General features: G+C 53.1%; 1 protein-coding gene across 3 annotated transcripts in view; it reads left to right on the top strand.

The window, feature by feature from the left end:
• Positions 1 to 14,406, top strand: part of MCPH1 (microcephalin 1) — an 88,109-nt gene that overhangs the window by 14,882 nt on the left and 58,821 nt on the right. For all 3 annotated transcript variants that reach the window (XM_045576229.1, XM_045576230.1, XM_036423172.2), the window contains 3 exons: positions 2,184 to 2,290; positions 3,475 to 3,512; positions 4,630 to 4,792. In XM_045576229.1, coding sequence (XP_045432185.1) covers positions 2,184 to 2,290; positions 3,475 to 3,512; positions 4,630 to 4,792 — 308 coding nt within the window. The remainder of the gene's footprint in view (positions 1 to 2,183; positions 2,291 to 3,474; positions 3,513 to 4,629; positions 4,793 to 14,406) is intronic.

Below are 14,406 nucleotides of genomic sequence, written 5' to 3'. Positions count from 1 at the left end.
GAGGAGCGGCCAGAAGCCCTGGGACATGGCCTGACCGCCTGCGCCAGGCAGGGTCTCCCCTGAGGTCGTGGCGGGGATGAAGGAGGCAGGCAGGGAGCTGAGTAACACGAGTGGAGTGTAAAGGCTCACTGAGGAGACGGGGCAGCATGGATTGGCTGCGGGCCCAGAGGCATCGATTGGGATGAGGACTCAGGTGCTCAGGACCTGGCATTTTTATTTTTAGGGCCCGAGTTGCAAAGAACTCATTTTAATTCAAGAAAACATTTAGCCCTCGTTCTGCACTCGGCACTCGCCTAGAGCCTGCCTGTGGAAGAGGAGTTGACACCTTCTGTCAGACCCTCAAGCATTGGATCGGGTGTGAGAGCGCCCTGTGTCACTTGAAATATCTCACAGGCAGTCCTCCTTGTGCTGCATGACTTGGCTTCCATGGTGCTTACGTTTTTCTGACTCGTATTGACTCTCGGTCTGCGTTGTCCGCTGGGTCGTGCTCCCAGGTTGGGCTGTGCTCTGCATTGTTGTCTCCACAGTGAGCAGCGTTTGTGGGTAAGTGCGTCACTGGCTGTGTGAGCCGGCTGAGCAGCCCTCCCTGGGCTGGGATGGAAGTGACCCCAGGCAGGTGGTGGTGGTGTGAGGCCTCAGGACAGCAGCTGGTTCAAAGTGGGCGGCCATTCAGGGAGGACGATGGAGAACAAGGAGAGACAGAAACCATGTGTCACCAGATGGGGCTCTTTCTTTTCTTTCATCCTCACCAAAGAACATTTTATCCACTGATTTTTTTTTTTATTAAATTATTACCTGTGTTCATATCTTACCATTGCCCCTTCTCCCACTCCCCTACATGCCCTCCCTCCCTAGAGTTTTTTAAGTCCATTGGTTTTACTTATATGCATGCATACAAGTGCTTCGGTTGATCTCTTATCTACCCCAGATCTCCCTACCCTCCCTGCTGTAATTTGACAGTCTGCTTGTTGCTTTACTGTCTCTATATCTATCTTTTGGTTCATCAGTTTATAATGTTCTTTATTACCCATAAATGAGTGAGGTCATGTGTTTCTCTTTCATTGACTGGCTTACTTCACTCAGCATGATGATCTCCAATTCCATCCAGGTTGCTGCAATGATAAGAATTCCTTCTTTTTTATGGCAGCATAGTATACCATTGTGCAATGTACCATAGTTTTTTGATCCAATCATCTGCTGATGGGCACCTAGGCTATTTCCAAATCCTAGCTATTGTAAATTGTGCTGCTATGAACATGGGGGTACATATATCCTTTCTGATTGGTGTTTCTGGTTTCTTGGGATATATTCCTAGGAGTGGGATTTCTGGGTCAAATGGGAGTTCCATTTTCAGTTTTTTGAGGAAACGCCATACTGTTTTACACAGTGGCTGCACCAGTCTGCATTCCCACCAGCAGTGCATGAGGGTTGTTCCTTTTTCTCCACAACCTCGCCAACACTTGTCGTTTGTTTATTTGTTGATGTTGGCCATTCTGACAGGTGTGAGATGGTACTGCATTATTGTTTTGATTTGCATCTCTCATTTTCCACTGATTTTTTTCCCCCCGAGACAATGGAGGGAGAGAGAGAAACATTGATGAGAGAGACACAACAATTGGTTGCCTCCCTACTGGCAGGGGCTTGAACCAAGGTGTGTGCCCTTGACGGGACTCGACTGCAGCCCCTGGGGCCGACGCTTTAATCACAGCCAAACCGGCCAGGGCTCCGTGTGTCTTCTTAGGGTGTGCTCACGGCGGGCGCTGGAGTCGGTGGAGATGCCGAGGGAGTTTGCCAATTGAAAGCTGAGGAGGAGGGGGCTGTCTCCAGCCCCTCGCACTCACCCAGGGCCGAGAGCTGTGTCCTCTGAGGGCGGGCTTTGCTCGTCCTATAAAACAGAACTGGGGCTGGAGTTGTGCGGGAGATGGAGGGTCTGTCCCCAAGGGCAGGTGGACGCCTGGGCCAGGGGAGCTGCACATTGTTGCCTAGAGGCACAGTGGTACCAACTGCCGAGTGGAGTCAGGGGCTGTGTGGCACATTGGGCGGCGTGAAGGGACGGTCCGGAGTGGACCTCAGCGCAAAGAGGCTGAGCTACTGTTTGCAGGTTCTGCCTCGGAGCCGCACACGGCTGCCTGGCCTCCAGTGCATGGGACGTGGTAACTGACCTCCAGGCCCCTCGGTTGCAGATGTCAAGCCTGCACCCACAAGGCAAGATGTCCCCGAAGGCGCCCGGGAGGGCTGTGAGGACCTGGCCAGACCTGCAGCCCCGAAGAAGAAAGTGAGAGGCCCCAAGGTTGGTGTGTGACGTCCGCTAACTGTCCCCGTGCCGGCTCACCGGGGTGAGGCGGGGGCCCTGTGAGCCCTGTGGCTCTCGCCGGCGCGGCTCCTGCTTGTGGAGATACCGATGGCCGTCTGGAGCCGAGGGTGTCAGCTATGCCAGAAATGGTTCTGTAATGGGAACAGACGTTCAGGGGTAGGCGGTGAGGAGCCCACGCATCCTTCAGGGAAGGGCCAGGCTCGGCCTCCAGCCGTGGGCGTGTCCAGGCCCTCTGCCGGGGCCCAGACCTTTCTGTTCTCGGCGGGCTCGGCCCCCGCAGGCAGGGACAGTGGTGTGATGGGGGGGAGCTTGGTATTGTGTGCACATTGGAGGCCTTTTGCACGCTCTGCTGCTTTCTCTCTTGGCAGCGGAGTGGTTTAATCAGGGCGTGCACATAGGTTAGACATGAAGCTCCTGCACACTCGGCGGGCTTAGTGTCACACAGACAGTCTTCCGTGGGCTGGGAGACCGACACACGTGGCTTGCTCTATTGTGGCATGCCTTGCTGTGTCCGGTGCGGAGCCCACAGTGCCTCCACAGCCTGCCTTGGTGTATCTGTCAGTGAAACAAAACAAAAACTGGTCGAGAGGAAAGGCAACTTCAGAAAACCAGGTCATCAGCCCAGTCCTATGGCCCATGGATAGGCCTCTGGGAGCCAATCAAAGCGGGGCAGGCAGGCAGGGAGGGAAGGAGGGCGGGCGGAGGGAGAGAGGAGAGGGGGAACTGCCTCAGAGTGTGCGTCTGGGCATTGTCCGGGGGAGACATTCAAAGAGGGCTTTGAGAAGGGGCGTCACAGCTCACCGCAGGAAATGGGCTCACTCTTCATGATGGGACCACAAAGCTGGTCTGTCGGTCCAGAGGAGCAGCCGTGAGCCCATGCACAGTGGCCGGGTTCTCGCTCCAGGGGGTGGGCATCTGGAGGGGACCTGGGTTTTCTCTGCCACCACACGTCCCGGTTATTTTGGGTTGGTTTCGGGGTACTGTTTCCCTTTCTGTCTCATAGGCTGTTTTCAGGAAGACAATGTTATTTTCCTTTGATATTTGCTGAAATGTTTATTTTTAAGTGATGTAACTTTAAAAAACACATGTTAATGTTTGTTTATGTGGGAAATGTTTTGCATTTTTGACTTTGTTTCTCCCTTCTCTTTTGAACCCTGCAGCCAGTGAGAACGTTGGTCATGACAAGCATGCCCATTGAGTAAGTACTCACTGTTCCCATGGCTTCCCCTCAGCGTAGGGTTTTGCTTCCTGCATGTCCTGTGAGCTGGGCTTCTGCAGCCCGCAGGTCTGGACTGTCTCTCAGTTGTGCTATATCATTAACATCTGAGTTGGAAAATCCCTGTACACTTCAAAGTGGTTAAAGACTGAGAGTGCCCTGGCCAGGCTCTATGGTTATAGCATCGGCCCGGGCCTGGCAGGTCGCATGGTGCAGGGCACATAAGTAGGTTGCGGTTCACTGCCCGGCCAGTAGGGGCGCTGACGGCAGGCAACCAATCCATGAGTCTCTCCCTGCCCTTCCACTCCCTCTGAAAAATCAATGGATGATAGCGTGGGTGAGGATTGAAAAAATAAAAGACCTAGCAGGTTCACTCCGAAGCTGGGTGCATAGCCCAGAGAGGACTTGCTCTCCCTGTTGCTCAGCTGGTGCGGGTGTGAGCACCTGCCCAGGACTCGCACCTGCTCAGCAGGGAGCCTTGCTCCCGGTTTCCTGAAGCTCTGGGCAGGGTCTGGCGGGGCCCTGCGTGCTTGGAGCAGCGTCCACATGTGTCCTGAGGGTGCAGAGCCTCTGGACAGCACGCACTTCCCACGGAGATGCGGCACCACCTTTGTGACCGATTCTGGAATTCCTGTCACAGGGACACCTGTGGTTCCTCACATCAGACATCGGTTTTGAGGTTTTGAGATTCTCATAGAAACTGGGCCCTTTCTGTGAAAATCAGGCTACGGTAGGCATGTGAGTTCCATGCATTCGCAGGACCAGGTCCCTTGCTGATGTGCCGCCACTGAGAGAGGCAGGCCTGCCCGCCGCTGGTGAGCACACTCCCAGGCTGCACACTCCCTGGCTGCGTTCCCGCCCGTCTGGGACCTGGCGACACGTCGCAGCCCGGCCTGCACTCAGCCCTGCACAGCGACCCCGAGTGAGAGCGGACGTCCTGCCTCCCCGGATTCCCAGATATGGGCTGTAGGGAGACTGAGACGTGGCCAGAGCAGCTGAAATCGGGGCAGCAGCACAGCTGCTCTGCCTGTGCGATTGGCTGTGTCGCCTGATGCTCCTGCGCAGGAGACCTTGACGGTGCTGTTTCCCTCTTTGACAGAAAGCAGAGCATTGTCACCCGGGTGGTGGCCAAACTGAAAGGCTTCTCGTTGGCCCGGGAAGTGTGTGAGAGCACCACCCATGTGCTGGCCGGGCAGGCACTGCGCACCCTCAACGTGCTGCTGGGCCTCGCGCGCGGCTGCTGGATCCTCTCCTATGAGTGGGTAAGTCTGTGCTGGGCCCCATGTTCCCACTGAGAGCCTCCTGGGAGTGGGGGGTCTGTGCTGGGCCCCGTGTTCCCACTGAGAGCCTCCTGGGAGTGGGGGGTCTGTGCTGGGCCCTGTGTTCCCACTGAGAGCCTCCTGGGAGTGGGGGGTCTGTGCTGGGCCCCGTGTTCCCACTGAGGCCCTCCTGGGAGGGTGGGGGGGGGTGTCTGTGCTGGGCCCCATGTCCCATGTTCCCACTGAGGCCCTCCTGGGAGGGTGGGGGGGGGTCTGGTCTGGGCCCCATGTCCCATGTTCCCACTGAGGCCCTCCTGGGAGTGGGGTGTGGCTGAGCCACAGGTTCTGACCCTGACAGGGCTCCAGTGGCTGGGTCACTGGAAATGTGGACAGGAGAGCCGTGCCCTGCCCTCCTTGTTTGTTGCACACCTTCCTGTGGCTCTGGCTGCATCTCTGGGAGGATTGGGGGGAGGTGCACATTGGAGGACCCCTGGCCGCAGGAAGAAGCACAAACGGAGCCGAAGGGAAGGGAGACTCCCTGTGCATGTTCTCACAGTTACACACATTTTCCCATGTCTGAGCGAGAAGTCATGTGACCTAGGTCAGGAGTGGTTTCAAAAGCCCCAAGAATTGGCTGATGGTTTTTGCAGATGGCTTTACTTAGGGTGAGCCATGTATAACCGTCCTCTTAGCTATGTTCTGTTTACATACATCACTTAGGGTGAGCCATGTATGCGTGTCCACTTAGACATGTTCTGTCTTACACACATCTATCTGTAACATACTTGCTCTCATTTCTGTGAATTACAGTCCGTTTATTTTTTTTAAGTCATTGTTTTCATTATCCATAAAAGTTGAAATTGTCTGTTGCCATTTCTGCTGTTACTTGCTCCCCACTCCGGTCACTCCGAAGCCTGCAGTCAGTCAGTTGTATGTGGCCACGTAGTCTACCAAATACTATGGTGTCGTCCATTTCTTGCGTGGCTCTTGCATCTGCTAAGTGTCCACCCGGCCCCTCCCTGCGACGTCTCCTAGTAGCACTGCTCACTCGGGCTGTCGGTGTACTGCCTGCAGAGCCGCTGTGGCCTCGCTCTGACCTGTGGTAGCTCTGGGCCGGCTCTTGGGCCTGGGAAGCAGAAGACATCAGAGCTTAGAGTCACGAGTGGGAGGGAAGTGGCCTGGGACACTCTGTCCGCATCGGTGGTGGTTGAGGTCACTGTGCCTGATCAGATGTCAGGACTAACCCGCACGGATGGGCAAGATGGCACCTGTGAGTCAGCTTCCATGAGTGATGCCCTGGTCTCTCTCCCGGTCACGACATGGGTTCTCCCCTCACGTCCCAGAGGAAGAAGTCCTGCATCTGTGGAGATGCCTCTGTGCCAGCCTGCTCGCCTGGCGCCTGCCGCATCCCCTCTGCCTCCCTGGGCACCTCTGCCCCCCAAGGTATGGCCTGGGCCTCCCACAAACACTCTCAGAAGCGAAGCAGGAGCCAGGTGCAAGGTTAGCCTGCCTGTGGGGTTCGCTGCTGAGTGAGGAAGGTGGGGCGGGGGGTCCCACCGGGTCCCCAGGGTCTGCTGGAGGGAGCCCGGCCACTCAGCTGAGGGAGTGACGGCACCACAGGCTGGAGGAAGAAGAGCCGCTGCCCCGCTCGGTGGGGGAGCTCGCCGCAGCCTGGTGACGCCCAGTGGCCAGGAGGTCGTTTCTCAGGGCCAAGGTGGCAGCGTCCACCACACCCGGGGAGCCCCCCTCTGTGCGGAGGACGGGCTTTCTCTGCGGTCCCCCCTTTTTCTGGGTCCCCAGGGCAGTTGGGGATTCATAAAATATTCTTGGCGAGCAGTGTGAGCTTGCCTCCAAGACAAACATGGCCGAGAATGTTTTTATTTCAGGGCTGTGTGGTGGTCTCTGGAAATTTCTCGTAGCATTCTTGCTGTTTTTTCAAGTTAGACAGTTGTATGTGGCCACGTAGTCTACCAAATACTATGGTGATTTTATAACAAAAGCCTTGTGTTAATTTGTTTTCCTTTGGGGAAGCGTGCTGGCAGCCAGAGCCCTAGGTTCCCGCTTCGGGCTGGTGGCTGGAGGTAGAGAGAGGACTGCCAGGCGTGGCGCTTCCGTGGGCAGCCGGCGGGTGCAGCCGGCGGGCGCAGGAGGAACCGGCCGGACCACGGGCCCCTTAGGCTGAGACACCATGTTCTGTCGTGTTGTGCTCAGGCATGGGCTCCGCGGACCCTTCACTGCTGGGCTCCTCGCCATCCCTGGCTGTGTGGCCTCCAGGAGGGTGACCTGCCTCTCCTGTCCCCTGGGGTGGAGTCCAGGCCTGGGAGATGGAGCTGGGCGGGCGTGTCAGCCTGTGTCGGGTAGGAGGGTGTCTGAGCTGGGTGAGCCCCGCGGGTGAGGCTGAGGCTGTCAGTCAGTGCAGGCCTTTCCTCAGCAAGACGGGGGCCACTCTGACATCGCCGCCGGCCCTTCCCGCTGTCCTGGGGCGTCACTCGGCCGTCTAGCCTAGGCTGTGCTGCTCTCAGAGCAGGAACCGGAAAGGCCTGCGGTCTGAGGAGCTGGAAGTGAGCCTCGGGGCTCAGGAGGAGGTGGGGGTCCCGCCCTGGCTGCTGTCAGGGAGAGGAGCTCAGGGCAGAGCCGCCTGCCTGAGCTCACCTGGCCGGGGCCCAGGGGATCGGGCCAGCACTCACCTGGGAGCGGAAACCGATGACCAAACGTACTTTGGCAATCTCAGAACAAGAGGCCTGGAGGCTGGAACAGGCTGCAATCTCAGAGGGATGGTGGGATCAACCAGAGGACTAGTATGGGCATAAGCATAACCCGTGGACACAGACAGCTGTGGGGTGGGGGCCGGGTGGGCATGGGGTGGGCTGGAAGGGGTCACTGGGGAAAATAGGGGACATTGGTAATACTTACAACGATAAAAGCTTTTTAAAAAATTTTAGAATTGCTTATGGCCTCTGAGCTAGACATGTCCCATGCGAGCACCATGTATCACCATAAATTACAGCCGTGTCCTTTACACGTGTGTTCCTTGTGAGAGCTCAGGGCAGTCAGGTGACCTGGCGCTCGTGTGAGAAAGCGCTCGGGTGGCTCACGTTCATGGAAGAAGGGCAGGAACCCGAGTTACTCCCAGCGCCTGACACTGGATGGTTGTCGCTGCGAATAATTGTGCTTGTTTTACAAGGGATGCTCCTGCTGTGTGTCTGGGTTGCATTGGAATGTGTTACGTTTATTTTTGTTTTCATTTTGATAAGGGACATAGGAGTGTATGCTTTTTTATACACTTGGCCTTTGCATGTAACTGCTGGAGACAGGCTGGGTCACCCTGCTCTGTGCTCAGTGAGAGGGAAGACGTGGCTGCCAGAGCAGTGCAAAGCTCGCCAAACCCAGAATAGCCCTGCGCGTTGCTGTCGCCAGCAGCCGTGTCTGCGTGCGGCTTCCTCGCTCCTCCATCTGAGGTTTAGTGTCTGTCTGCTCACATCTCCTAAAAAGGGGAAAGGTTCCTAGCTACTTAATTTTAGGACTTTTTTGCTTATCTTCTCTGTTGTGGTCACGTAGGTCGTGTGGAGGCCCTGGTTTAGTGCCACTTTGGGGCCAGCTGCATGGTGCTTTCTGAGCCTCAAAGACACAGGAGCCCGGACTTTTTTAAAGTGCAGGTCCTGGTTCTACATGGCTGGGCCCAGCTTCTTGCTTTGCCGCCAGCTCACAGGTGTGGCAGGCGGCTGGTCCAGGACTGCGCTGCCCAGGGAAGTGCTGGAGGCAGCGAGCAGGTGGGGGGCAGGCTGCTCCTGACCACATTCGTGGGCCTCACCTAGGAAGTTCTCGGGCTCGGAGCCGCTCTGTCAGGAGGCACAGTTGTCCTGAGGACCAGGGACGTGAATTCATTCCAGCTGGGATATTGCTGGGGTCACTGGCTTGCAGTGCTTGGCAATGGGAAGTTTTTAACTTGAATTCAGCATTTCCTCATTCCAAGCCCCTGTTTTCCCAGGCACCCCCTTCCCAAAGTAGGGTCATCCTCTCCCCCCATCCTAAATACCAGTGTCTTGATTCCGTGACTGCCAGGTAGTCTCCAAAAAACCTAGTGACTGTTAATGCAACCTTGTCCGAGCCAGTGAGGCCCTTAGACCCTCTGAGCTGCTTCCGTAGCCACGTAAGCTACTCAGGCAGCTTCGTGGCCCTTACAGAGGCCTGGGGCGCCTGGACTGAAGCACTGCTCAGGGCGGGGAGCAGGGCGGGCACGTGTGACGTGTCCAATGGGTGATTCGCAGGGGGGAGAGGGGGGGCGCGGGGGGTTGGGCAGTGGGCACCGGGCAGGCTCCCTGTGAATGAGAAGCCCTGAAGCTGGGCGAGGCGGTGGCTGCACAGCCTGCCAGTCCACCGAAGGCCCTTTAAGATGGCTCATTGGGTAGCTTGAGCTGCACTCCATTATAGCTCACAGACAGAAAACGGCCTCTTGCAGGCTGCATTGCGTCTGCTGCATAGGTTTGTGTTTTTAAAGAAATTCGGTGGAATTACAGGAAGTCTTCCTTGGTGTTTCGAGGTGGTTGGAAATACAAGGAATGGCTTATTTTGAAACCCATGTTATTGCCTTAAAACCTCTCCGGGCCAAGCGGGTCTTCTCGGAAGTGTAGATCTCCTCTGATTTTGGCCCCAGTGTCCAGGACATAAGCACTCCACTACTTATAATTAAAAATTATGCGATTGACAGCCCGGTCTTTGCTCCCCAAGTTTAACTCACGTATAACTGTGCACGGCAATTCATTGACCACAGGGGTGCTTTCGTCCTCATAGGGACGTGTGAGATTTTCTGGCTTGTCTTTTGTCATAAAATGTGAAGCATTAGAGTTGGTTTGACCCAGTGGCATGGGTTCTGGGTTCTCAGCTCACTATACTATCTGGTTGTGGGAGTGACACATACCTTCCCTCTAGGAGAAAATAAAGGCCGTGTACACAGTAGCAGATTCTCTTAAGGGTGTTTGTTTGAACACATCAGTTACCTTCACAGCTGAGACAAAAACTCTGTGAAGTCAGATGAGAAAAATCCTGTAATTTTGGTCTTAAAATAAAATTAAAAAAGGGGCAATTACTGTTTAAGTTCTTCTGTAGAAAAGAAAAGCTTGGCAAATGCAAATGTTTGTCCTTACACCTGCCCTGCTGGAGAAGGAACGTGGCAGGGCTGGCAGGTGAAGACAGCCTGGTGGGTCATTCCTGGTGGTGGAAGTGGGGGATAAAGCAGACTTGTGAACTTCTGGAATAAACAGAATCTCAATGGGTTAAATCTGTGACACAGGTGCTAAGTGTCAGATTTAGTTTTAATTAACCAGCTGGTGTTTTGTACAGTATAAATTCTTCTTATGCTAAGAACATTGTTGGCATATCCTCTCCCGTGGCCTGCTTTTCTTTTTTCTTTTTTTAAATATATTTTTATTGATTTCAGAGAAAGGAAAGGAAGAGAGAGAGACAAAAACATCAATGATGAGAGAGAATCATTGATTGGCTGCCTCCTGCACACTTCACTCTGGGGATCGAGCCCACAATCCAGGCATGTGCCCTGACCAGGAATCACACCCTGACCTCCTGGTTTATAGGTCAACGCTCAACCACTGAGCCATGCTGGCCTGGCTGAGCCCCCTATTCTTTACTTCTGTGTTCTCCCAAGTGTCCCTAGAACTGTTAGAAATAAGGCGAGTCCCCCAAGTCCTGGTAGAACACAAAACATACCCGGGATCCGGACAGGAGGCAAACATCTTTACTTCTATGTCGAAGGGAGCGCACACGTGGTCTGGAAGCATGAGCACACCAAGCAGGTGGGATGCTGGGGATTTATAATCTCTGATACATGTGACCTGTCCCTTGCTCTTGATTGGAGCTCAGGCGTGCAGTCTTTTGCAATTGGCTAATTCAAAGGGAGGGGTTGGCCTTTGCTGTTTCAAAATGGCGGCCCCAATGGGAACTACAAGCCATGTGGTCAACGTGGTGGCTGCCAAGTCACACAGTCCAATATAGCAGCTGTTCAAACTGTTCTTTGACAGAAAAGAGGATTTGTTTCTTCTCATAGTACCATATTGCTGTTGAAGTTAGCAATTATATATGGTAGGTGGTATGGTCTGGACACAGGTCCACAAACAGTGATTGATTCAGCTGACTACTTAGGAATTTAGAACAAACTTAGTAATGCAGTTATCATAACTAAACCTGAATACTCATAAATGTTTTCAACATGATCAGTAATGCTTTCTAGTGAGTTAAATCAGCTTCATAGTACAATTATAATTTTTATACCAGGAGTTCATTATTGCATGGAGTGATTAATTGTGATGAATATTTTTAAGTACAACCTACAACCTCCCTGTTGATTGCTTGTTCTTCAATCCTAGCTTTCTCTCATCACTCAGACTGAAATCTGTTGTTTTCCCTTTAAATTTCTTTTTGAGAAGGCAAAACTTAAGTATAGTATACCTTGTTTAGAGTGTTTACTTATTTGTGAATCTTTTTTAATCACCTAAGAAGAGTTCTTAGGAAATTAAGAAAATGTTAAGAAATTAAGCTGAATGTTAGGAAAAACTAATTTGATTGTTTTTGACCTGGAAAGGGACACTTACTGATGTAGAGCCGTGGTACTTTTGACCACTCGGAATTTTCTAATTCTCTGGGGTATAACAAGTTGAGGCAGCTAATGAGCACACCATGGCCACTCGCCAGCACCAGGACTAGATAACAATCTATACTTTTTTACTTAAAAACAAGATGAAACTAAGTGGAAAAAGCCTCCGCTTCCCATAAGAAACACAAATGGGTACACAAGGACACTTTGGGTATATGCTCCTCTGATATAATCCACACGAAGCTGCCTCACAGGGTGGTTCATGCAACTTGAATGCTTTTGCTGGGGACGTCCTAGCCAACGCAATAAGGCAAGAAAAAAATACATATGCCTACGAGAAGGGGAGGGAGAGATTAGACTGCCCACTCACAGGAAACGCGATCGCATCAGAAATGTTACTGGATCTGCAGAAAAGCTCCACAGCTAGTAGCCTGGGCCCAGCCATGTTACAGATTCAAGGTAATATGCAAAATTCAGCTTTATTTCTGTCCACGAGAAATGAGCCACTGGAATCCTAATACTTTTAAATCCATTTTATATTACACCCCCCCCGAAACGGAAATATTTAAGTTTAAATTTGACAAAATGTTTGCAGGATTTGTTTGTTGAAAACTACAAAGCTCTTAAACAAGACCAGAATAAAGAGGGGGAGATGCTATAAATTGGAGAACGTGGCACTTTCTATGCTTTCGGTCTGTGGTGTCACCTCAGTTCCTGCTACAAGCCCAGCATGAGGTCTTTGCAGATCTCAACACGTGGGTCTGGTCAGCAGAGGCTTTTGAAACGAAGAGCCAGTTGGAGCTGCACACAGTGGAGGAATCCCGGGGACGGGGGATGAGAACGCTCTGAACGGTTTGGGCAAGTCTTCTGCAAGTCTACCATTTTGCACAGTGCAGTGTTGAGAAAATCAAGTAATTTACGAGACTTATAATAAAAAACGTCACTGCCTGCCCTGTTGTGTCCCAGCCTGATTCCACCCTTAAAATAGCCTCTGGTGTTTTAGCTACAGGCGTCTAACTAAAACGCTCTCCGGCTGTATTTGGACATTGTCTTTAGACGGCTGAGGAAGACTAAAATAGGACCCATGGCTTTTACTGGTTCCTCCAGCCCCGTCCCAAGCTGCCCACTGTGGTTACAGTTTCTTTGTGAAGTTTCATAGATGAGTCTGGACACACACACGCGTGCGTGCGCAAACACACACACACACACACACACGTACGTACGTGTGGATGCTTATGAGTGCTGTTTGAGTTGAGCCGTATGATGTGCTGATTCCGTTCCCTTTTTGGTAATTTTTGTTTGTTTTTCCTGAGGTAATGGTTAACACTGTTTGATTGCTTCCTTTCCTGTGGGCCTGAGTCATTGCGGGGTTTCTAAGACAACACAGTTCTCTCTCCCCTGGCTGCCCTCCGGCTGTCTTCCCGTCCCTCAGATTATCTGGGCACCACCACCCGGAGCCCTGCCACTCCCCCCAGACGGGCCCTCATCAGGCCGTGGCACAGCTGCTGTCCGGGCCTGTCGTCAGCGTGGCCCGGGAATCCCCGCTGTTTGGTTTGGCCATGTCTGTCTGCTGGAGACGTGGCTAATGGCATAATTACGGGCTATCAGGCCCTGACACGTGGTGTGAGCTGCTGGCCTGGGCGTGTGTGGACGGTGTGCTGTGTGTGGGTGGGGGTTGGGCGAAGGAGGCCTCACTCAGTCTCTGTGTGTCTGCTTTTCTGGGCCGGTCACTGTCCCCAGGAAACATCCGTGTCTGCTCCAGGGTCTCGCTGGGCTCCAGGGTGAGGCCGACAGGACAGTTTCACTCCGTCTGGTTTCACGGCTGCCTCATCCCGAGGGGCATGGGCTGGGGGAGGAGAGCCCCTCCTCCCTGTTGTGCACCTTTCTCCGTCTTCTGCCGCCTGCTTCCTGCCTTGGGGGATCTGAAGCGGTCACTGGGCACTCCCTGTCGCCTGCCTTCCTTCTCCAGACACTTGCATCGTCTGCCTTCCTAGTCCCTGACCATGTGGCAGCTTCTTGGCCATCTCTCTGCTGCAGACTCTCCCTCCCTTGGACCATCCTTTAGCTGCCTGTTGGCATGTGCTCAAGGTGCCGTGTGACCAGAGGAGACTGGGGTTTTTCCTCGTATGGGGTGCTCTCCTTGCCTTGCACTTGACCATAGCGCTGTCTCCCGGGTGTCTTGCAATCATGGCGCTGTCCCCACCCCCCACGTGGAATGATTCCAAGTACGGTACGTAAAGCGAGGAGAGCATGGGTGCGGCAGTCTGGGCTGCACGGAGTGAGGGCTCCCTCATTATGGAACGTGGTAGCATCAGTGGCTATCGCTCCAACAATCAGGCAAGAGAAGGGTTTCTCCTTGAAGTCATCAAGGTTCCTGCTTTATGAGTGTTGGGAATTGCATGTTCCTTCATAGAGAATGCTGACATCACCCTCCTGCCAGGCTATGCCACACGGAATGGGCCCTCTGTATTCTTCACTCCACCCTGCTTTACTTAGCTTCTCGGTTACTTTCCTGTCACATGTATGATGGGAAATAGGTCGGGTTAACTGCTTATTTGTAAGGTCACTCATGGTCTTGACTGTAGTCTGGCAGAATATGCTTTCTCTGATTTGAGCATGAAGGTAAAGATCCGATTGGCTAGTGAAGGTTCTAAAGGGAAAAGGGTATACTTTTTTCTGTAATTTATTTCCGATTTGATTTCCTTGTAGTCAAATCTGTTTTCTGTTATCTCTGTAAAATACTCCTTCTTTGAGTACGTAGAGAAATGAAACAGGCAATTCACTTACCAAAAGTGTACTGTCGACGTCTTAAGGTTTTATTTTCATAACATTTAGGGAGGGACACACTCGGAGAACGTAAGTTTTCCCAGAGGCTGTGTAATTCGGTTGGCATTTTTTATGTGGATTCGAGTGACCTCGGTGCCACGGCGTGTCTAAGATGCTCCCTGACTCCGGTCCCCTGTGCTCCTGGCCTCCTATTGGTCACGCTGCTTCCTGCCCGCGCTGTGACCAC

This window comes from Pipistrellus kuhlii, unplaced genomic scaffold (assembly GCF_014108245.1).
Source record: "Pipistrellus kuhlii isolate mPipKuh1 unplaced genomic scaffold, mPipKuh1.p scaffold_m20_p_78, whole genome shotgun sequence".
NCBI lineage: Eukaryota > Metazoa > Chordata > Mammalia > Chiroptera > Vespertilionidae > Pipistrellus > Pipistrellus kuhlii.
This window is presented reverse-complemented; position numbering and strand designations above follow the sequence as displayed.